This window comes from Poromitra crassiceps, assembly GCF_964638095.1.
Source record: "Poromitra crassiceps genome assembly, chromosome: 1".
Classification (NCBI taxonomy): Eukaryota; Metazoa; Chordata; class Actinopteri; order Beryciformes; family Melamphaidae; genus Poromitra; species Poromitra crassiceps.
In genome coordinates, this window is record NC_139623.1 from 102,357,876 (window position 1) to 102,383,338 (window position 25,463).

At 44.8% G+C, this 25,463-nt stretch overlaps 1 protein-coding gene across 1 annotated transcript; it reads right to left on the reverse strand.

The window, feature by feature from the left end:
* Positions 1–512: 512 nt before the first annotated feature.
* LOC310772383 (sodium/iodide cotransporter-like) lies at positions 513–25,463 on the reverse strand (the record flags this gene model as incomplete). The annotated part of the gene is made up of 15 exons (XM_083632171.1): positions 513–614; positions 3,664–3,749; positions 7,480–7,577; positions 8,811–9,001; positions 10,140–10,226; positions 10,925–10,995; positions 11,372–11,484; positions 12,116–12,204; positions 12,350–12,479; positions 19,947–20,087; positions 20,668–20,822; positions 21,437–21,504; positions 22,728–22,779; positions 24,110–24,175; positions 25,098–25,463. 15 exons carry the CDS (start codon positions 25,461–25,463, stop codon positions 513–515), a joined length of 1,815 nt encoding a protein of 604 aa, XP_083488297.1.

Here is a 25,463-nt window from a genome sequence, read left to right on the forward strand (position 1 = left end):
CATTCCCAACATTTACATCATTTTCTTTTTTCTTTCCCCTTCATTTCATGCTTTGAAAGGCGACTTTACGACGATGAGCCAAGGCAATGACCAGTCACAACTCTTGTGTAGCTGACGTCACGCACGTATCGTCGGCGCTGAGTCACATTTTCGAGCAGCCCCCGTCAGCCGACGGCGCCCCCTCCCCGTATGACGGCGCTCCACCCGCCATCATAGGGGGAGGGCGGGGCGAGGCTCTGACGGGCGACCATGTTTAGGCCTTAAGGGTCGTACTTTAGGCGGAGGGTGAAAACACCCTGTGGCAACATTCTTTCAAAAGTGTTAAATTGCTGTTTGGAATAAAATCATTTGGGCATCCTGGTGGAGCAGAGTCATGATGATTGTGATGTCCCAGGTTCAAGTCCTTTGTCACATGTCACCCCTGCTTTCTCTCCGGTCTTTCCTGTCTCTCTTCAATGTAAACCGTTTAATAAAGGCAAAAATGCAAAAAATAAAAAGTCAGATTCCTCCATTCAGAGAAATGTGTTCCCAAAGCCTGCATCCTCTTCTTTTCCATTGGCTTTGTGCAAGTCATTCAAAGGCTGAAAATGTGAATTATCTGTCGTCGTCTCCCCCTGAAAATAAAATGAAATAAAAATCGGTTAAGATAATAAATGAAAACATTGGATGCCAAGGTACAAGCAATCCTTGAACATTTCCAACAAATTTGTTAGATTGTTACACCAATCAGAACATTTGTAACTGTGTAACAAATGAACACAATTTTCAGTTTTGTGTGTCAATATTTCTACACATTTCACATTCGGCAATATAAAAAAAAACTGATTATCAATGATACGCATGTTTAACTTTTTCCTAATTAAGATAAACATGACAGCTTTGTAATTAAAAATATAGCCGCAAGCGGCGATGACGGGGTCCAAGCATGGTCAGTAAGGGTGTAGTGGTCAGTAAGGGTGATGGGGTCAGTCAGGGTGTTGTGGTCACATAAGTACTTGTGACTTGAAGTAGTACTTGGATAGAAAGCAGTTTTTGTGTACAATATCCCTTTAAGTATCTGGACAGAAAGTGGTATTTGGGTAGAACATACTGTCAATACGACAAGTAGTTCTCTGGCTCTGCAGATACATATAATATGGTCTACAAAGTTAAATACAACAGTCTGGATAGCTCACTTGGTAAAGCTCATGACTTATGCTAACTAAAGACCATTGCGGCTCAAAGTTCAAACCCCATGTGGGATGAAAAACTTTCAACTTCAGACAGTAAAGTCAGTAACAGTAATTAAAACCCCACATGTTGCCTCCTTATTTTGCGGTGTTTCATGAACTTTTTCAATATCTTGGAAATGTTAGCTGGAGATTGCGTGGCTGTGTTCAAGAACGTGTTTTGCAACAGGAGAGGTTAGTTCTTGTCTCATGATGGAGCTTTTGTGTTCTGAAATCAGAATTTTCAGTTGTCATTGTGTCTTTCCCACACACACATCACACCATAGGGCGTAGTGGCGTCCACTACAGAAGGTTGATGGGTTTTATCCCTGAAATTGCTTTTGGTGACTATAGCCAGCACCCTGCATGGCAGCTTGTCATGCAGTCCATTTACCATTAAGGACATTTTTGTATTACACACATAATGCACCACTTTACATTAAAAGTCTGCCCTGAATGGAGGTGTGTGAACTAATTGGTGTGGGTTGTGCTGTTACAATGAGCACATGAGTGACAAGGATAATTCAGATTGAATTCTCTTTTTGGACCTTTCACATGTGAAGACACAATAATGTATTGGAATGTTTTTCCTCTCTCATCTGAAAGAAGGCTCCCAGCAAACACAATTACATCATGATGATGTTCTGATATCATCTTTCAGTGACGTCCAGGACTAGGCCAAATCACAGCCGATTTGGGGATCATTTAGACATCTACACAGGAATGTCAAGATGACGTCGAAATATGACGTTACCATGAATAGGCATATTCAGTTATTCTGCTATGTACACAGTGTGTATTCAGCAGCGTTATACATAATTATATCCAGATTAACCTTTATTCTACATTTTCAAAAAATAAAACAGTTACCTGGCCGTAGTTTGAACCCAGGACCTCCAGCTTTGGTGTCTGCTACTATACCCCTACATCATCCTTCCACAGCAATGACAAGGCACGGATGTAACCTTATTATGGCATAAACTTGTTTTTATTCAAACATGGGTGTCAAGTCTTTGTGGATCGGGCATTACTGTGTGACATCTAAACCAACTATGTATTATGCTACAGCAGATGCAGAACCCCAAAACACATTAACCCCACCCAAAATGCTACATTCCAACTTCCAGTAGTAGTAGTAGTAGTAGTAGTAGTAGTAGTAGTAGTAGTAGTAGTAGTAGTAGTAGTAGTAGCAGAAGTAGTAATAGTAGTAGTAGTAGTGTTGGTAGTAGTGGGAGTGGTAGCAGTAGTAGCAGCAGTAGTTGTAATTGACCGGTTAATGAGTTGTGGGCAATTTAGTGTTGGCGTGTGTTTCATTAAAAGTTTCGAGATTTATCATTTCAAAACAGTTTCACGTATCCAAAATCCCTTAATAACCTTAGGTCGGGGTAGTCCATAGATGACCCAGAAAAAGTTTTGTGTGATTTGGCCAAACGGTCTAGGAGGAGCTCGCAAAAGTAGGTTTTTGATCAAATTCAAAATGGCGGAAAATCTACTACACAGAAATGGGCGTGGCCTAGTAGGTTAGATGCATGATGCTCCAGGGAAACCAGTAGATGTGGAATTTTGATTCTACAGCTAGTAGTTCAGAAGTTATGGACCGACAAACATGAAATTGGCTGTTATAGCGCCACCATCTGGTGGATTGGTGTAATTTTTTTACTCTGAGTAGTGGGTGATGTCGTGAACCTGTGTGGAAAGTTTGGGTGATGGGGGTGTATGGTTTCTGAGATCCACACACTTTTAGGGCAGGAAAAGAACAAAAGTAAATACACAAAAGTTTAGACATTTATAATTTCAAAACGGTTTCACGTATACAAATCCTTTAATAACTTTAGGTCGGGTTAGTCCATAGATGTCCCAGAAGAATTTCCGTGTGATTTGGCCAAACGGTCTAGGAGGAGTTCGCAAAAGTAGGTTTTTGATCAAATTCAAAATGGCGGAAAATCTAGGCACACGGAAATGGGCGTGGCCTACATGGATAGATGCGTATTGATCCAGGGAATACAGCCGAAGTGGAATTTTGATTCTACGCCTCACGGTTCAGAAGATATGGACCATAACGCGAAATGGTCTGTTATAGCGCCACCATCTGGCCGATATGGGTCATTTTTTGTTTCGGAGTAGTGAGGCACATTTACAATCTATGTACCCAGTCTGGCTACGCTGAGCATTACAGTTTGTGCTGTACATACAGTTTTACCGGAGAAGAATAATAAAAAACAAAACAAAAAAAAAACAATAATCAGAACAGATACAATAGGGATCCACGCACTTCGTGCTTGGACCCCTAATAAGAGTTGGTGAGATGACCAATCATCTGTGTGATTGGAGTTGGATGTTATACTGTATGTGCATCACCATGCATAAAGCACCAGGGACAGTTACATCAGATCCAGTGTGTTGGTGAGTTTGGTTACATTACATTAGATTGACCCTGCAACAATCCTATACTCACTCTGTACTCTGATGGTTTGTCTGCTTCCTTTTTAGGCAGGTCCCACCATAACAAACCAGCTTCAATATGATCCTTCTTTGTTGGTCCTGTGTTTGGAGAGAAAATTGTATCATCGTTTGGGACCGTGCATTTCCTGCTTTTGATTTCAGTGTGGTAGCCTTTCATTTGTAGCATCAAGACTTCAAAATAGCTGGGTTCTATATGGTTCCACACATTCATTCGATTGGAGAATTTACAGTGCAAGAGTAAGAAAACCAAAACCATCTTAACCAACAGTCTACAGGTTTTCATTCCAACCAAACACAACAGCAGCTCACTCCTCCTACATCAGTGTAAAACCTGTAGACTGTTGGGTCGCCATAGTTTAGGTGGTTAAAACAGGTTACTGGTTAAAACATTCAACTGCTGAATGTAATTGTACTGTGATTGTAATGTGAATTTCACTTCAGTCTCTCCATAAATACAGTCGGTCTCTGTGGGAACGCCCACAAAATGTTACTACAGCTGGTGCGCAAGACTAGACGATGGGGAGAGAAACCCAATATATTTCAATGGGCTGACTCACCAAAGGATGGTGCTGTGGCTATACACTACAGCAGGGGTTCCCAAACTTAAGGATGCCGCAGCCCACTTTGAAATCTGAAAATCTTCTGGGGCCCACCTCAGATTGCCAACATTTTCTCCCCCCTCACTCATCAGAAGTTTTGCATGTATAACACATTTGTTGAGACAAAATGTGATGCTAGGCTGTGATAAATGCTACCTTATCTGTAAAGGGGAGACTGGTGGGTACCCATTGAACCAAATTTCATTCAGATAAAGTGAGCTGAGAGGTCAAGGGACCCCCTTGAAATAGTTTTCCCTCGCCCAAATTTAACCTGCGTTTGGAGCGTTATTTAGCCCCCTTGTCCACAAGCTAGCATAATATGCTAATAATTATTATATTATTATGCTTGGTACCAATGGATGCCTTAGGTCTTCTAGTTTCTTCTGATAACAGGATCTCCACTGTAGTTTTCAAAATCACCCTGCTAACAGCCATTTGATTACCCACGAAAATCGGGAGTGTTGGCAGACCACTCGCGGCCCACCTGCAGTACCTCCACGGCCCACTACAAGATTAGGGATTCTAGAGCAGGTACATAGACGTCTGTTCAGATGTGCGTTTACTGCGGTGGTTGAATCCCTGATGCTGTCTGCCTGGGCTGGGCTAGCAGCTAAATGCTAACTATGCTGAATGGGGAGAATGGGAGGATTTCCCCCATGCTGACCCATTGACCACGCCTCTATGATGAGACACCGTCTGAATGTATTGTAACGTGTTCGGGTAATCCAGGTATTACCTGTAATGTGATGTGCAACCTAAGTGTCTGGATTGTAGCTAGGAACTAATGTGTGTGGGTGTGTTCCTAGGGGAAACGGGGTATATAGGACCAGCGGCCGCTGTGCCGGGGGGAGTCAAGCTATGGAGTGAGCGGTTGTTGTGTGTAGAGCTAGCGGTGTGAAGCTAGCTGCTAGGAGCTAAAGAAGCCTGTGAATAAAGACCCTGTACCAACTACAACTCTCCGTTCTTTGGCGTATCACCGATACGTTACATTGGTGTCAGAAGTGAAGCGGTAACGCCTGATTTCGGTCGAGAGGGGAGAGAGTGAGGAGGAACGGCGGAGAAAAAGTTGGAGATCAAAGGCTCGAGCGACCTAGCGGGAGCGAGCTAGCTGTGTGAGCTAGCTGCTACGAGCGCCACGTGTGATGGTGCGATTAGAAGAATGCCTGTCGGCGAACGGGAGAGAAGAGGGTTTGACGACAGAGATCAGCTCGATGCTGGCGGGCATGGAAGCCCGTGTGTTGAAAGAAGTCAGACGGCTGTTGGAGACGATACCAGCCTGGGCAGAGGGGCTTATGGAGCTGCTACGAGAGGTCGCGCAGCACGGAGAGAAGCGGACGGAGGAGCCACAAAATAGACTGTGTTGGAGCTGTGGAGAACCGGGCCACGTGGCGAGGTGGTGCCGAGGCGAGCCCGGGAGACGGACCGGGTATGCGGGACAACGACATGGACAGCAGGGAGCCTGCTGGGCATGCGGCGCGATGGGACATTTAGCCAGAGAATGTCAAGAAGCTGTCGGAGATTGGAGAGCAGCGAGAGAGGAGAGACGTGCAGGCGGTGAACAGGTGAGGCTTTGTTGGGCTTGCCAGTCGCCTGAACATTTAGCTAGAGACTGCACTAAGAGTGTGAACGCTGGAAGAGACACACAGCCGGGGGAGCAGCCCGAGCAACAAGCAGTGGAGCAGCCTGAGCTACAAGCAGCGGAGCAACGGGGCAGTACAGAGCCGATTGTGCTGGGCAGGAGAGTGACTGTTGAGCCGGCCCAGGCTAGCTGCTCTGGAGCGGGGATCGTTTTGAACAGCCAGAGGGAAGTGAGCGACATCACCTGCAATGCTGTTACAGTCGGGGGAGCGGCGCTCGTGTCCCCGGGGGAGCGAGAGGGGTCAACGCTGGAGGAGCCGGCCCAACCATGCCGCTACACAACCCCCACGGCTGCACTGCAGAAAGTCGAGGTGGAGATCGACGCCGATGGTGTCCGCCCTGCTGTCCTCAACACGCCGCCCCCTGGGGGAGCGGGACGGGAGGACGAGCGAGTGCAAGACCGGGAGGATGAGAACGTGACTATGGAGGATGTCGATCTGGAGGAGTGGATACGCAGACAGGCGGAGGACGCTAGTGTTGGACCGGTGCGCAGGTGGGTGGCGGCCGGATACCGGCCTCGCCTGGAGGAGATATGCATGTATTCAAGTACCACGAAGGAACTGTGGGAGTTGTTTCCGGACTTGAGGGTGAGAGAGTCGGGGATTCTGGGGTTAGATGGGCGCGGGAAGAGTGGCAGCGTCGTGGTGGTGCCCAGCTGCCTGCGGGGACTGGCGCTACGGGGGGCGCACAGGGGCCGCAGGGGGCAGGGGCATCGAGGGCCTGAAGAGACACTCAGCCGCCTTTGTCGAGTTTTCTACTGGGTACAGATGAAGGGAGACGTAGAGGACTACTGCCTTAGCTGTGTCGACTGTAATGTGCTTCGGGTGGGACAGAAGCTGTAAAAGGGTGGATGGAAATAGTGGTTGAAGTGGGATAATGTGAATAAGAAAAAAAAGGTTTAAATGAAGGTAATGAAAAAAGAATGATGTAAATGTTGGGGGTTATTGTCGAACTGAAATTATATGTGGGTTGAATTGAAGATGAGTGTAAAGAAAAGAGGGAAAACGAAATAAGGTAAATGTGGGGGTTATTGGTAAATTGAAATGTGTATAAAAAAAGAGAATTGAAATGTGGGTTGAATTTAGAGGAATGGGGAAAGAGGAAGAAATGCAAATGGTGGTGGTGGAACGGAAATTGAAAAGTGTGCTGAAAAATAAGAGACAAATTGGGGGAATACAAAATGTTGTGGGGTGGTGTGTTTTGGTACAGGGGGATATGTGTGGGTTGTGGGTGTCAATGTGGGCATTGAGCTAATGTTGGGTGAGGAGTATGTAACGTGTTCGGGTAATCCAGGTATTACCTGTAATGTGATGTGCAACCTAAGTGTCTGGATTGTAGCTAGGAACTAATGTGTGTGGGTGTGTTCCTAGGGGAAACGGGGTATATAGGACCAGCGGCCGCTGTGCCGGGGGGAGTCAAGCTATGGAGTGAGCGAGACCGGTTGTTGTGTGTAGAGCTAGCGGTGTGAAGCTAGCTGCTAGGAGCTAAAGAAGCCTGTGAATAAAGACCCTGTACCAACTACAACTCTCCGTTCTTTGGCGTATCACCGATACGTTACAGTATGTTCTTACCTGTTGCATAGCTGACTATCAGCCCGACCAGCATGACCGAACTGGTCGCCACTGCACCAAAGTAGAGGTAGGACATGGAGTAGAAGTAGTGCATGACCCTAGTTTTGGAAGAGGCGAGATACAAGATAAAGGTTAATAACTTCACTAAACTGCACTACACATCTCTAAATTAAATTGAATCGAAAAAAAATAAAATAATAATAATAATAATAATAATAATATTGATACATTTTTAAATAATTCATGTAAATTATAAAGTGCTTTTCAATGACCCAAAGACACTGACAATATGAGTCGACAAAAAACAAACAAGAGGAACAAAAAAGAAATGAGCGACAGGGAACAGACGGAAACATATTGCCTAGACGAGCACCGCAGGAATGAGTCCGGAAGTAGCATTTTGGAGCTTCCGGGGAAAAGTGAATGGGGTTTTATAATGGAGATTTCACTTAAATTAATAAAATAAGGTCTGTGGTTAACAAAAGTTTATGGGAGTGGTAATTTGTGTTTAGCAGGATAATCTTCACAAACCTGAATCACTTTTATGACTTTTGAAACCTAAATGTGTAAAAAAAAAACATTCACTTTTCCCCTTAAGCTCCATCCTGTCTGGGACTTCCGCCTTCCAACTACAAAAATGTGCCATCCCTGCTGTACTCTATAGCGAAAGTAAGCAGGGATACATAGAAGGAGGGGGGATGGGAGGGAGAGGGGCCGGGCAGCCAAAAGGGAAGATGAGAGAGGGAGCAGGGAGGATCGGTAGATGTGGTTATGGGTAGGGGGGTGTATGCCTGTGAGAACAGGTAGGTTTTTAGGCAGGATTTGAAAATGGTGAGTGAGAGTGAGTCTCGGATGACCCTGGGGGAGGGAGTTCCAGAGACAGGGGGGCTGCTCTGGAGAAGGCTCGATCGCCAAAGCTGCGGAGTTTGGAACAGTGGATGAGGAGCGGAGGGGTCGGGAGGGTCGATGGGGGAGGTCAGTTAGGTAAGGAGGCGCCAGTTCATGGAGGGCTTTGAAAGTGAGGAGGGCTAATTCGAAATGGAGAGGTTCGAGGGGTGGTTAGGGGGAGTTAGTAATCTAGCTTTCTACCCGATTATTCCATTGATTAATCGAGCAATCGGATAAGAAATACGAATATTAAGGTTCCGATCTGACTCACAAAATTTGCATATCATAATTGGCCTTGGTGGAGGTCTGCGCTCTCCAGGTTCACTTCGAGTATTATTTTTATTACATTAAAGATCTCCTTCTACTGTATATGAACCAATCTAAACCACAGGAAGAAAGTAGGTAGTCTGTCAGTCCCAGGCAGCCATGTTGAACCCACTGACCCGTGGCTGTCTGGGTGAAGCAGTACAGAGATGACGTCCAGGCTGCTGTTCAGAGTGGTGTTGCTGGGTTCACAGCCCCCCGACCAGCTGGGCAGGACACCCATCGTCTCCGCACTAGGCGGGTGGAGAGTGGAACCGATGGCCAGCCACACGGAGATGCAGAAACCCACTGCCACTCCAGCGAAAACCCCCTGGAGGACAGGGAGGGAGGAGGGCAGAATCTTGTTCATGTGGTTATAGGGACACACTTTAATGTAAACAATCTTGATTTTAGTTGTATCTCTGTTTTCTAGCTGTGTGTGTGCATCTCTTCTATTGCTATTATTCATTTTTTTTAAATTCTGTTTCATTCAATTTATTCAGTTTTATTTACTTAACTAGCAATCTCGCAATTAATATAGGTGTGCCCATTAGTGAAGGTGTGCTCACAGTACGGCAAAGATTATAAGAGTAAAGTCGTGATAGTCAGATGTCGAGAACATAGGAAAGTAGTTTTTTCCTGCGTTTCACTTGTGCGATATTCCTCTCATGACATGCAAGGAAATAAAATACCTTGGCCATTCTTTCCACTTTGAATGACTACAAAGATATTTAGAGACAGTGTTGTAAAATATAATGCTCAGGCCAATATGTATGTAGCCCTCTTCAGTTCGCTGGTACATTCACGTCATACAGTATGACCTGAATCCAGCGTCCTTTCCCAGACAAGCAGCCGGGGTTCACAATTAACTCTAAAAACTCTAAAAACGTGTCGACCGGGGTCTGTGCCTGCAGGCTTGAACTGCTGTTTAGAAAGAATCAACCAGTTTATGAAAAATAATAAAAAAATGTTTATCAGCCTCGCTGACTTTCAATACCTTAGCGCGCAAGACTGCAATGCAAGACTGTCTGGTAACTGTGAGTGAGTTTGAAATTTCGGTGCGACACTTGTAACGTCCATCTTGGATGACATCTTTGTGGCTTGAGAGTTAATTGTGAACCCCGAGCTGCTTTTCTGGGAAAGGACGCTGGATTCAGGTCGTATGACGTGAAGGTACCAGCGAACTGAAAAGGGCTAACAAATATGTTGCTTTGCAAGTTTAGTATTTGTTCTGTCAATGTAAAATGTTCGTTAGAGCTTTCTGCACACCTCTGTATAGCCTACAGCTCATCTCTGGTGTATCAACTGATAAACTGTTTTTTTTTATTGTATGTTTTATGTCTTGTATTCTGTCTTCTTATATGGCATGGACTCTCTTGCGAATTTAATTGAATTCTGTCTAGGCCTATGTCTGTGCATTTGTGCATCAACAAACTTCCTATAGTAAACTATAGAACCAGGCCACTCACCGGCCTGTTGGTCGCTGGGACAAACATCCCCAAAATGAAAGCTCCCAGTATCGGACCGCTGACCACACCCATGACCGTGAATGATCCCTAGAGAGAGAGAGAGAGAGAGAGAGAGAGAGAGAGAGAGAGAGAGAGAGAGAGAGAGAGAGAGAGAGAGAGAGAGAGAGAGAGAGAGAGAGAGAGAGAGAGAGAGAGAGAGAGAGAGAGAGAGAGAGAGAGAGAGAGAGAGAGAGAGAGAGAGAGAGAGAGAGAGAGAGAGAGAGAGAGAGAGAGAGAGAGAGAGAGAGAGAGAGAGAGAGAGAGAGGTAACCAAATGCATCATTGAGCTAAGCTTCATTTAAAGTGATTATAGAAAGTATGTCAAGGAGAATATCACAGTCCAGTATGAACTCAGAGGTCAGGACAGGAAACAGACTAACAAAGGATCTGGAGGTAATAATTATCTGATTGGTTGAGTCAAACTTTGTGGGGTGTTCAAGTCCAATTCTTTGGTTCCGAAAAAGGCGACGGTGGGGCGACGTACAGTCACAGTCTGCCTTTGTTGTCGCCAGCCTTTGGAGTGGGCTTGATGTGTTCCAGACTTAAGACAACCTGTAGTTGTCCTCCATAGCTGCTACCTGCATTTTGTGAAATCTCTCTGATATAATTTGTTCCTATATCAGTTCCAAAGCTCAAAGATGGGCAGCTGTTTTGTTGTGAGTGTGTGGCATTCGATGGGTTTTAGGTCACTTTTCCTTTTGTTGTGAGAGGTTTCAGAATAGATATACATACAATGTCTACTGTACCTGGAGAACTCCCCAGTCCAGCAGGGAGGAGAGAGCAGCCACTGTGATACAGCAGATCCCATAGAGGAGTGCTGAAAACAAGATAAAATAGCAATAATGAAATGTAATGACGGACGGTTCATGAGGTCAGTTCTTGGACCCAAGCATGAGTCAAAATGGTCCAAATGTAAATCAACTTGTTTAAAGACTTGTCTTGAAATCATGCGACATTATTGATACGCTGGAATGAATCTGCTTGATTCCAAGAGATTGTCATTTGGTTGGAAAACGGATGATCGTTCCATTCCATTTAGTTGTTCCGGTGTCAGCTAGGCCCTCATTAATGTTAGTGGTTACACCTGCTTTACCTCCTGCTTTACCACCTCAGTTACTGTGAAAAGGGCCTATACAAGCGCAAATAACTTGTTAAAGTATATATTTCAGTGAGTAAACCTGCTTTGAACCTACACAGTCCTTTGGAAATGTGAAGGAGTTTCCTCTGGGGCATGTGGAGCAGGTGGGGCTTCAGTAGGTCCTCCATGGTCACCGCCGCCATGGCGTTGATACTGGTGGAGGCCGTGCTGTGAAGAGACACTTGGTCACAGTAACGCCGCCTCAGCAGCTCATGTCAGTCACTGGCTACATTTACTTACATCCAGTAACGTGGCTATTGCCCACTGAAACAAAATGGGTCGAATGGCATTCAGATATGAATTACTGAAAGTGTCTGTCTACTATCTTGCAACCTCGTTATGTATTATGGGCATGTTGTTTTGTTATTGTAACAACATACAGTTTCAATCAGCAAACCGTATTTCACTGAATGAATGCAAATAAAATGTAAAATTAGGACTTACATATATATTTTTAAGTATAGATTGAAAATGAGTTTTGCAGGTATTTTGAGATTTTTTTGATTGATTTGTTTATTTTATTTATTTGTTCGTGTGACAATAAAAGACGGGCTTGTCCGTTACGAGAGTTTTTATTTGCATTATCCATAGTGCATATAGTACATCGTGGTGAATAATTATTTTCATAAAACAAAAGGGAAAGTATTATCTTTTATGGTTTTGGTGGAATGCCACTGTAGAAAATGGAATGTTGTGGAATGTTTAAAGCCATTTTTCTCCCATTTTACTTCTAGACACATAAGGGATACGAGTATGAAAATACTCTACTAATACTACAATTCATATGACGATTCAATACCTTAGTGTCCCACTGTATGCACAGGCAAGGAAGAGACCTGGAAAGCCTGGGTGGTCTTTGAAAATGTCCAGCACAAAGTATGGCATGTACTTCATGAGATGAGAGGGGAGGAACAGGTGAAACAGCATGAGAGGAGAGCAGTTACTGCTTTATCTGTATTCACTTTGTGAGGTGTATGCTGTGCTATCAATGTTCACATATGGATTGTTAGCCCTGTCTGGACAGTTTGAGTACCTGATCAGGAGCAGAAATTCTCCCAGAATGCAGCGGGTCACAGTTGATGTAGTAAGCAAACATGACGATGCCGCAGGTTACAGCGCTGCCCACAATGAGGTACAGACCCACCAGGTTCACAAACAGCGCCCTGCAGGCAACAGCAAACAGTGTTACAAGTAGTTTACAACTCTGCTCATGATATGTTCAGGGCAAATGACCGGCGGGGACCGTGACAGAAAAATGTTGACAGCTACCTTTGCTAGAGGCGCTATCCTGCAAAGCTAAGGTCATCTGCTAGAGGCGCTATCCTGCAAATATAAGGTTATGGTCCCCTGTAGGCTGTATTCACACAGAACTTGGTTCCTGCTGCTCCACATTCCTGTAATATTCTACAAGGCACCCTTAAAATAGTCTCCCATCTCTTGGTCAGTTCAACACCATGATTAGAGAGCATTGTGTATCTTTTTGTACCCGCTCGGATTGATTTTGTTATGATAATTGTCTGGTGTGATTTTGTTTTTATATTTCACTGTGTATTCATTAACGTATTGTTTCTATATTGTACGTTTGTGCACTCGGCTCCACCGAAAACGGGGGTCTCCCTCAGTGGGCTCCGAGTTGAAATAAAGGCTCGAAATGGAATCGAAAAAGATGTCCGAGTTGCTGTTGATGACGTCCCCATTCCCATTTCTGATTGTATTTTTAACATTGCCTTGAGGGTTGAACACACACATCCCACTTCCTGTCCAAACACTCCGAGGAGGGGAGAATTTCGAGGAATACTGGCCTGGCAAACTATACTGATTATGTGAACTCACATTCTGTTTATTTATGCGGATCCGTCTGGCCTCCAGCCTGCCCCCAGCGATTTCCAGAAATTACAAAGAGTAGTTGACAACGTAACCGGCCAATCAGGGACGCCACTGGAAAAACAGTATGGCTCCCGAAGCAACAGGTAGTAACATTCACGTTATTAGTGGCCGGGCCAGCGAAGCCACATTGTATTTGCCTGTATTATTTTTCTTCTCCCGGGAAGTTTGACTTCCCATGGATGAAAACTAACCAAACGTTGCACAAAGGTCCAGTCCCATGCCAAACGTCTTTGCCACAAATTTGGGGCCAATAGTCCTAACGGTGGCACTACAGCGACCGTCTAAAGTTTAAAACTTTGAAAATTCATAAAAAATCAGGCATACGTGCTACGGCTTTGCAACTTTCACCGAAATGTGCGCCCAAATGAGGAGAAACTTTTGTACAATGCAACCTATGGCCAATTATGAAGTCTAAAGACCGCAAAACTGCAAAAACTGTAAAACTAATTAAACCCTACTCCTCCCACATTTTTTCTTCAAACGACACCAAACTTAAGCATCTGCATCGTTAGACTGTCCTACACAAAAGTATCGAAACAGATTTTCGATCGGTCAAAAATTGAGCCCACAGTGCATCAAAACGTTGAATTCTGGCCCCGTGTATAGCCTAATTGCCTTAATTACCTATGGCAATTAGGTTGTATTTGTGATGTCATCAGTCAGTCAAGCAATTGTGATGCCATCACTGATGTCACTCGAGCAATTGTGATGTCATAATAGCTCAAAGTAGAGGTCTTCACGGGTCCAAAATCATGGACCCGGACCCTAATGGACCCAGGGAATTTGTGCCCGAACCCGTAATGGACCCGTCTATTATTAAACATCTGAGACCCGGCCCCATACAGATCCGAGAAATACCGAGGCAGAGACTAGTGGTGTCGACGTCAAAGTTGCTTGTTAACTGTTACAAGTTGTATATCAAATGAAACTTTGTGCATCTTAACGTTATAGCATTCTCACCTGGTTGATGCTGCCTAACGCTAGTTAGATAGTACAGTGGCAGTCTCTCTATGCTACCGCCGTTCCTTCGCCCAAAAACACACACAACAGCGCTAGAAACAATCATACATGTTGTGACTTGTGTACTTACCATGCGATCATCGAATAATAATCCAAAAGTATGGGAAACAGTCATCTTCAATTAAATCCATAGCGAGAGGAGCCAGCAAGAGGGTTACCTCTCTGGAACAAAAATCACTTCCTCGTTTGCCTGAGGCGCATGTGTGCGCATGTGTACGCATGTGGTGGTCACATGCCCCTCATGTAAACGAGGAAGTAATTTCCATTGCAGATGGGAACGCTCTTTGCTAGTTATTTTCTCTATGGATTTACTTGCAGTTTGTGACAACAAGCCTCACGTGTGCTGTTTTGATGGGTTTCTCTCGTGATCTCGTGGAGTGTGAAGCCATGTTGCCAGATACTGCTGACGGTTTCCAGCACAAAGAGTTCCAAACCCGTCAAAATGCACACAAAACCGCCCAAGGAACTGCACATTTATGGAAATGTATCTGGCAACCCTGCGCTCGTCTGCATGAAGACAGCGCCTCGTCCACACGCCTCGGGAGCGCGCTCTGTGTTTTACAACGAGCGGAGGTGCGGGCCTGATTTCACTATAACTTGATATCAAGTGGCGGGCCGTATGAAATCGCTTTAGGGCACGTGTCTGGCCCGGGAGCAGTGGGTTTGAGACCCCTGGCATAAACCATTGCGGGATTACTCCCCCTTTATAAATTGAAAATATGCGGGAATTTCCAAAAAGATGCAATCCCGCCGCGCCAAATTTTAAGCCCTGCCAGTGGTTGTTGATGTTATTGATGCATCTCACAAGCTCTATTGCAGGACTAAGGTTATATGTACGGTATGTATGTAGCCTACGGCAGCATAGGAATGGTAGGATTGTGACCAAGGTGGAGATGAAGAAAGAGACAGAGAGAACAAACAGGGCAGGTCAAAGTTCACATGAGAAGAATTATTATGGAATCTGACAGAACCAGTGGTGTGATCTGCCTGCAAAACTACTCTGCAAAAGCTAGATGTTATCTATCACTCTGGCATCCATTTCGCTAACAAATGCCCCTTTCAGAACTCACCACTGCACTTTATATTCCTCTGTAAACTGGCCATCCCTACACACCCGTCGCGAAATACACTGGTTCATGCTAATTTACAAAACTCTCCTTGGTCTGTCACCCCCCTACCTGTGTAGTTTGTTGCAAATTGCACGTGCTGCATACAACACCCGTTCTGCTATTCCTCATCCTGCTGAAAATCCCCAAAACTCATTCTGTAATCGGTCATTTGTCATTCCATTCTGCCGTGCCCACAGACTGGAATGGCTTACAAAAAACACAAAAACTGGACAATTTCATCTCCAAGTCAGGTTTCAAGGACTTTATCATGGACATATTCACTGACACCTGCAAGTGCTTCCTGGACTAACTCTTATCCCCTGCCTGTCTGCTCCGACTGTTTTTGTTTTATTTGCTTTGTCTGTCTGCTATGTTTTTAACTGTGTTTTAACTGTGTTTTAATTTGTTCTAAGTAACTTGGTATTTATTTTATCCCCTACCGCCTATCCCTCAAAAGGCTGTGCCTTCTGCCAGGTCGCCATTGTAAATAACAATTTGTTCTTAATGACTTACCTGGTTAAATAAAGGTTAAATAAATAAAATAAAATAAAAAATATCTCAGTCTTTCCTTTGTTAATTTGTAGAAGGTTTTCAGAAAACCAGTCAGGGCTTAAAATTCACTTTGCAACTTGGGGGGAATTCCCCCCTTATTTTCTTCAGATAGGGGGGATTTATAGACGTTGGGGGGGATTTTTTCAGCCGATACGATAACCGGTAAATATCTGCTTCTCCTGTCTGATAACAGATACAATAACTAATGATAATTTCACATTTCTGTCTTTACTTAACCTGTAGTTTAGGCACATCTGGGGTATTATAATATGATATGAGTGTTTTAGTAAAGTGTATCACTCAATACAAAAAAATAAAGGCTTTAATACAACCGAAAGCCTATGGCTGCTTACAGTAGTCTCCAGGTAAAACACAATGACAAAAGACATAGTAATTAGACTCTTATTCAGGGATGCAAAGTCATGGATAGTTAAAAAGGTGACAGATACCAGGGCAGACACAAAATCATTCACTTAAGTGCCCTATTTTGGGATGAAAAATGTGACTCACTGTTACCTAAAGGCGATTAGTTTGCATCCCTGCTTATCCTCTTAATCTTATTCGCTTCAGGTTCTATTATTTTAGTACGGCGATGTTCTCTTTGCAAATGAGGCAGGCGGCATTCCCGTTGAATTCGACAAAAAAATTATCACTCTCCCACTTCTCCTGAAACTGTCTGTGCTCGTCATCAGCCTTTCTTTTGCCTTTTTATAGCGACATGTTCACTTCTCAACAAAAGACAACATTTTAGCGTGCAAATGTTTTTCTTTTCACTTGGGTGAACCGATTCACCTGCTAATGAGGTGGATTTGACATGCAGTGATGATCCCGCTGGCCTGGAGTGTGAAGCCATGTTGCCAGATACTGCTGACGGTTTCCAGCACAAAGAGTTCAAAACCCGCCAAAATGCACACAAAACCGCCCAAGGAACTGCACATTTATGGAAATGTATCTGGCAACCCTGCGCTCGTCTGCATGAAGACAGCGCCTCGGGAGCGCGCTCTGTGTTTTACAACGAGCGGAGGTGCGGGCCTGATTTCACTATAACTTGATATCAAGTGGCGGGCCGTATGAAATCGCTTTAGGGCACGTGTCTGGCCCGGGGGCAGTGGGTTTGAGACCCCTGGCATAAACCATTGCGGGATTACTCCCCCTTTATAAATTGAAAATATGCGGGAATTTCCAAAAAGATGCAATCCCGTGCCAAATTTTAAGCCCTGCCAGTGGTTGTTGATGTTATTGATGCATCTCACAAGCCCTATTGCAGGACTAAGGTTATATGTATGTATGTAGCCTACGGCAGCATAGGAATGGTAGGATTGTGACCAAGGTGGAGATGAAGAAAGAGACAGAGAGAACAAACAGGGCAGGTCAAAGTTCACATGAGAAGAATTATTATGGAATCTGACAGAACCAGTGGTGTGATGTCACAGTAGCAATTAAATTAATGATTTGCGATGGCTGGTATTGTTTTCAACGTGTGTGTGTGTGTGTGTGTGTGTGTGTGTGTGTGTGTGTCTGTGTCTTTCCTCAAGGCAAAATGTCGCCTCGACACCTAAGCCCTTTTCCCACATGCGTACCGGAAAATTACCTGTAAGTCAATATCGGACATTTCCCTTCACACTTCGGCTCGCGCATGTGGGAATCTATCAGCGAAATTGCCTGTATGTGGGGGGGGGGGGGGGGGTAGAGCGAGTGGGGGAGTGACGTGTCGGCAAAACTCTGAATGGTGAAATAAGTTTGCTTGTTTATCCGTTCACCTGCATCGCGTTGAAGCACTTTTTACAGACTGGCTTCATTTGATGTGTCCGGGCTTGCGTGTCCCGGCTTGCCTTCGCTGTCGGCAACGTAAGCAAAATACTTCCACTTTCGCTTCATGCATTTGCCCTGTCGGGCTGTGACTGAAGGAGGAGGACGGACTGTGGCCAGAGAGCGAGCAGAGAGGAGAGGGGAAAATCAGCACAGCACACCCACACATGAAGCTGACATAGGCTACTGCTCTTATTATCACAAGATCATTTCGCCAGTTTGCTTTAATGTGCGCGAATGATTAGATTATGCCCGCTGGAACATTAAGCAACGTGTGTACACCTCGCCCATGAGAGTGTCGCGGAAAATGACTGCACCCGTTTCTCACTAGTATCCGCTAAAGCGCATACCGCTCTTCTGACAGGCTGGAAAGTGGTGAAATCTCCGCGACGACGGGGTCGCGCTTATACCGGCACGGCGCCTTTCTCACATGCAGGCATTAGACCACGTACCGGTCATTTTGCGGTACAAAGCGCATGTGGGAAAAGGGCTCTATTGTCACGGGAGAAGGACCACAGGCACATTATTAACCTCACGCCCTCTGAGAGAGCCTGGTATGCGTTACTGAGGCAGGGAGACAGAAGAAGACCCACCCCCGTCTTCCGGTGGCCTGTGCTGCTGCTGTGCTAACTGGTAAATAAACAGCTCACTGAATTTTGGAAAGCTCATAATATCCTGTCTGATGTTCAGTCTGGTTTCCGTTCTGGTTTTGGTTGTGTAACTGCAACTCATAAAGTGATCAATGACATATCTTCTGCCCTCGATCGTAAACAACACTGTGTGGCCATCTTCATTGATTTAGCTAAGCGTTTGATAACAGTTGACCACTCCATCCTTGTTGACAGGCTTAGCAGCGTCGGGGTCTCTGGTCCCTCCCTGGCATGGTTTTCAAACTACCTCACCGATAGGGTGCAATGTGTCAGCTCTGATCAACTCCTGTCGCAGCCCCTCCCTGTCTCCAAGGGTGTGCCTCAGGGCTCAATATTAGGTCCAACTTTGTTCTCTGTGTATATAAATGATTTAGCTATCTCTGTTGGTGACTCACTCATTCACCTTTATGCCGATGACACCATTCTGTACGCCTCTAGCCCTACCCCAGATGCTGTAGTCATGCTTCTCCAGTCTAGTTTCAACAGCACGCAACAGGGTTTCTCCTCCCTACGCCTCATGTTAAACACCTCTAAGACCAAGGTCATGTGGTTCAGTAAAAAGGGCTCTGTGCACATGTCACCTCCTCAGATCACATCAGTACCCTCAATGGAGCGACCCTAGAGCAGGTCTCTGAATATAAATACCTGGGCATATGGCTGGACAACACTGTCATTTTCTCATCATATTAACAAGTTGCAAGTCAAGGTCAAATCAAAAATGGGCTTTCTCTATCGAATGTGCTCCTCTTTCACTCTCTCTGCTAGACTCACCCTGGTTAAAATGACAGTTCTTCCCATGTTAGACTATGGTGACCCTATTTTCCGATCTGCCTGCAAAACTACTCTGCAAAAGCTAGATGTTATCTATCACTCTGCCATCCATTTCGTTACAAATGCCCCTTTCAGAACTCACCACTGCACTTTATATTCCTCTGTAAACTGGCCATCCCTACACACCCGTCGCGAAATACACTGGTTCATGCTAATTTACAAAACTCTCCTTGGTCTGTCACCCCCCTACCTGTGTAGTTTGTTGCAAATTGCACGTGCTGCGTACAACACCCGTTCTGCTAACCTCATCCTGCTGAAAATCCCCAAAACTCATTCTGTAATCGGTCATTTGTCATTCCATTCTGCCGTGCCCACAGACTGGAATGGCTTACAAAAAACACAAAAACTGGACAATTTCATCTCCAAGTCAGGTTTCAAGGACTTTATCATGGACATATTCACTGACACCTGCAAGTGCTTCCTGGACTAACTCTTATCCCCTGCCTGTCTGCTCCGACTGTTTTTGTTTTATTTGCTTTGTCTGTCTGCTATGTTTTTAACTGTGTTTTAACTGCGTTTTAATTTGTTCTAAGTAACTTGGTATTTATTTTATCCCCTACCGCCTATCCCTCAAAAGGCTGTGCCTTCTGCCAGGTCGCCATTGTAAATAATAATTTGTTCTTAATGACTTACCTGGTTAAATCAAGGTTAAATAAGGCTCCAAGTCGAGGCTGCGCAGAACCTTGTCAGCGCTTATAGTCTAGTTTGTTGACTATGTCTGTTGTGCGGTGGCTCCCAGCTCTGGATGAACTGACAGCAGGTGTGAACTCACCACTGGGCATCTCTCTCTGTCCTGCAGGAGATGTAGCGCTGGACTTGGGCTTGGTTCACTCCGTACATGGACAGCCAGACCAGCGTCCCGCCGACCGACATGCTCCAGAAGCTGTAGCGCTGCCGCGGGTCCAGGTCGAAACTGCAGAAACCTCAGGAAACAACGCTCTAATTTACAGTGGCCTCAAGAACTACAGTAAAGTTTGATATGGGTTTTGAAGGTCGATACCAGTACCAGTATTGTTGGGTTCCAGCTGGCCAGTAGGTCAAAGTTTTATATATCACTGGCCCAGCAGCCAAACAATGAAAAAAAAATTCCCATAATTTTAGTGATTTCTTATACATAACTAGAAATATTGTGTGCACGCTCATTTCTACCGTGCCTCAAGTCAAGTGAAGTACCCTTTAGATTTGGTGGTTTTCCTTCAGTAATGGATATGTAATGTTGATATACACAAATATGCAAAATATAAAATTAAGCACATTGGATCAGTAAGTTTCTGCATATTTTGTGTAAAGCCTCTCCTCTATAGATTTATCATGTGTTGCCGGCTGCCTATAATATTTCTATAATCATTCAGTCATTTACTATAGGATAATAACGGCTGTGTGTGTTTCTCCCCCAGACCATGCTGTAAGAAGAAATTGTTGTAGGTCTACTAACAATATTTTGCACATTATGTGAAAGTGATTTGTGCGTCAAAATGTAATAATGTTGTTACTCATTAAAATTAATGCGGGATCCATTGTAGGCGATCTCCAGGACGCGCGCCGGGCCGCCAACCAGGATCGTGCCGTGGATGAAGATTGCCATGAAGCCCGACAGCATGACTATGATCTGGAACACATCAGTCCAGATCACTGCCTTCATACCACCCTAATGCAGAGAGAGACAGAAAGACAGACAGGGAGTCAGACAGTGAGACAAGCAGCCAGACAGATAGAGAGACAGGGAGTCAGACAGTGAGACAGGCAGACAGGGAGAGAGACAGACAGGCAGGGAGTCAGACAGTGAGACAGGCAGCCAGCCAGACAGGCGGACAGGGAGAGAGACAGACAGACAGACAGACAGACAGGGAGTCAGACAGTGAGGCAGGCAGCCAGACAGACAGGGAGGGAGAGAGACAGACAGGTAGGCAGACAGGCATAGAATCAGATAGCAGGTCAAACCAATAAACAAGCCGTTTGTGAGTCATGTGACTTTGGTTTACAAACTCTGGTTCACTTGCAATTTGTCAGTGTGAACCTAAATAAACCAAATACAAAAATGAGTGAGTGAGTGTGTGTGTGTGTGTGTGTGTGTGTGTGTGTGTGTGTGTGTGTGTGTAAGCCTCACAACACCTGTAGAGAGATGACTCAACCATCATTAGATCATCTAACTGATTCTAAATCTGACTGCACGATGTCCATTAAGTGTTGCATCCAAGAAAACAGAATGTCTTTAACCACAGATATTGGGGATGCTGGAGAGATGGAGACATGCGGTCTTACTATTGTGGTGTACAGAGTGCATATGATCCCAGTAGAAAACAGAGATGTCCACATGTTGAGTCCAGTCACTGAAAGAAATGAAGCAAACAGGATTCACCATAAAACACCTGCACATTTACTGCACTTGGTAAAATGATGCAAAGGTGAATCTGATTCTGAAACACACATTCTGCTCTCATAATTATGTAAAACAGCTTGTTGTGTGTGTGGGGGGCAGGGGGGGGGGCGGCGGGATTTCTCAATAACTGTCAGGGAGGTTGAAAATAATAGTGCAACTGGGGGACAAATTTCATGGTGCCTCCAATTGTGTGTGTGTGTGTGTGTGTGTGTGTGTGTGTGTGTGTGTGTGTGTGTGTGTGTGTGTGTGTGTGTGTGTGTGCGCGCGCGCATGTGTGTGTGTGTTGTGTGTGTGTGTGTGTGTGTGTGTGTGTGTGTGTGTGTGTGCGCGTGTGCGTGTGTGTGCGTGTGTGTTGGCTGTCATGCACATGTGCGCAGTTTGTCGTCTGTGACGAAATAAGGACGGGGTTTATCCGGTCTCTTCTTTCTTGTTCTTACATGTTTCTGTCCTTGCGCTCTGTAAAATCCTTTCTGGGGGAACATGTTTGTTAAAAAAAATCCCTTGATAGAACTTGCTTTGCTGATTTTCAGCTAGCTGTGTATCATTGCAAAATCAGTAGTCGTCTATATGCAAATGAACAATGTTTAGCGTCCCTCCATTTCATTTATGTCCTAATGATGTCCTTAGTCCAGGAAGTTCTGCGACCGAAGGTAGAGAGAGCAATAGTGATAGCAATAGTGATAGTAGTGATAGTAGTGATAGTGACACCATGGCAACTGCTCCAATTTGGACCAGGAAGTTCTATGAATGAATGGGGAGCTCTTGGTCCAGGCAAGAAAGGCCTGCTACGATTTTTGTAAAAAGCAAGTTGAAAATGGGTAAAGTGGCCCTTTAACTGTTAAGGATTTGCATGCAATCCACATGAAGCCACAGGATATTAGCAATATTCCACAATGCTTTGTTTCAAATACTGCCTGTTCTTGCCTCAGTGGAAAATAACTAAACTCAACTAAACTGCAGCTTGTTCCGACTGAAGCAGAGAAAACAGACCATCCACCTTTCTAGCTTCTCACTGGTTACCATCTGTATTGAGATTGTACCGTTCTGACCCTCGGTCTCTAGACTCGGGGCGATTGAAGGGCCTTCTGATTAACAGCATGCATTTTCCCATTAGATGTTGGGGTTTACAGTAGGTGAGTTTTTAGAGGGGCAGCAGATGATTCCTCATCGTACCTTGGTTGAGGATCAGGGCTGGTGCGTAGATGACGATCCCCGTGTAGAGCAGCTGAGACAAGAAGCATGAAGGGGTCAGCAGACAAATCAATGCCAAACACATTGACATGATTCAGTCACATGATTCAGACGCAGCTCGCTTACCTCAAACCACAGCCTGCAACAACTAACTATAATATATCTCTGCCATGCTGCCTGAACACACTTCGTTTTTGAATGCTGAATGCAGAGTGACGTGGTGGACTGCCTTGCACTGTCCCCTTTGCACTTTTTGTGAGGTCCTCTATGTTGTCCCTGTGCCATGTGCACATTGGAGTTTTACAAACATTTCTTAAAGCAGTAAATGTAAACCTCAGTGGGTAGATGTAGGCAGCCTTGTACTGACATCTGCACATATTGCACATATTATGCACCTTTGTTATGTAGGTACGTATCGTTTTACCTGACAATGGTAAACAAAGGTACAAGAGCAATAACTCTCTCGATAACCTTCTCAATAACTAACAGATTAAATATATATCTATTTTTAACCTGTATTTATCGTAATATCCACTAAATGCAAGCCGTACTCTGTAAGGGAGCGTACCTATGTTCCCCGGGTCCTATGTTCCCCGGGTCCTATGTTCCCCGTTTTTCACTAACCTCTCCCAGCCCCCACGCCAAACCTAACCTCCCCCCATGCCTAAACCTAACCTCCCCCAGACCCTAACCCAAACCCTAACCTCTCCCACCCCCACGCCTAAACCTAAGGTCGGCATTGCGGCTTCTATGTTCCCCAGTCCCACAAAAACGGGGAACATAGGACCCGGGGAACATAGGACCCGGGGAACATAGGGATGACCCCCTCTGTAATCATATCTGTTAATTAACTAATCATTTCTCAAACGAAATGAGAAGATAATATCCACATAATACAACAGATAAGAAAATTAACATGTGGGAAATGCACTGGTGAGAATCAAATAACTTGTTGCTAAGCAACCAATTAAGGAGGACTCTATTAAGTATGTACTCACATGCACTATGAACTAAATGTTCCAGGGAACTCTATGGGTGAATTTATTAACTCTGTGGCTCCGCCCACTGGAGTTTAACTCAACCAATGAGATTGGATGTTTGCATAACTGAAACTAATGTGTAATAGTATGCAGTCTACTGTCTTAGATACTTGTACCAGTTTGCGCAAGACAAATTCCCTGAAGGTGCAAAGCAAGTGCTTCAACTTGTACTGTGTGGAAAAACTGTGTGCCAATAATTCAGAATTGTTAGTAACTCACTAACTAAACCGGTGGTGAGTGTGGTGAAAATGAGCTGCTGAATCACTTTCTGTTTTCAGCTGTGGACAATAATGGAGAAGACAATGACGTCTGTGTTTAGCCTACCGTCGCCACAAGGAACTGGAGGCTCCCCAGTAGCTGCATCCCTCTGCCAAATCTCATCCTCAGATACTGTGACAGGCAGACGGCTCCAGTTAGAACAAGACAGAGCATCCCTCCACACATCAAGCCCTCGTCCCTCTACACCTCTTATATTCACCATGTTTGATGTTCCGCAGGTGCGCTTTAGCTTTCTATCGGAATCTTTCCTGCTCCTACTATATAGAAAGGCATGCTCTTCCTTTAATTATGTCAATTGCTTAAAGGAACACTCCGCCCATTTCCAACCAGCTTTGTATCATTAGAACATCAGTAGTATATCAGAAAACTGTAAACGGTTTTGAAGTCTGTCATTTAATTTGACAGTTATTGAGTGTTAAAGTGTGGACCAGTGACATCACTGGTCCACACTAACTCAAATTAATAACTCATTAACTCAAATCAACTCTCAAACTGTAAACGGTTTTGAAGTCATCCATCTAGTTTGACAATTATTGAGAGTTGATTTGAGTTAATGAGTTATTAATTTGAGTTAGTGTGGACCAGTGATGTCACTGGTCCACACTTTAACATTCAATAACTGTCAAATTAAATGACAGACTTCAAAACCATTTATAGTTTTCTGATATACTACTGATGTTCTAATGATACAAAGCTGGTTGAAAATGGGCAGAGTGTTCCTTTAATTATTTTAGTTATCTTCAATCTATTTGAACGTCACATACACATAGCCCTTCTCTCTAATATGCCATAGAGATATGATAATATCTTTGGAAAGAGTACAGTACATACAACAAACGAATTAACTACAATGGGTTCATTAACTTATATTTCTCATTCTAATCATCTCTCCCGTGTGTGATTGGATGATTCAATTGTGGATCGGCGGCGATATGCATCACCGGGGCTAATTGATCAGCCGAGCCTACTGGCCAACATGACCTTCCTGTTCTCCTCGTAACAAACGGGTTGTGAAAGCTCAGTGCCACCTGACCTGATTGGTGCTGGTGATGCCGAGCCGATAGAAAACAGGCAGGAAGAGGAAGGCTGTCAGCAGGGTGTTGATGCTATGCCCCAGGCACATGTAGAGGAATTTAAATCCGTAGCGATAACCTTCGGCGGGAACACCCAAAACCTGGACCGCAGACATAAAACTGGCACAGAGCGACAGCCCCACTGGCACCGCCGTCATGTCCCGGCCGCCGGTGAAGAAGTCGTCGGCGCTGACTTCTTTCTGCTTGGATCTCAGGGCCTGGAAGAGCCCTATGCCCATGGAGACCAACAGCATGGCAGCAAAGACGGCGTAGTCGGCCAGGGCGAAGCCTGGTTTGGCGGCGTCACTGGCAGAAAGCTCTTCCAT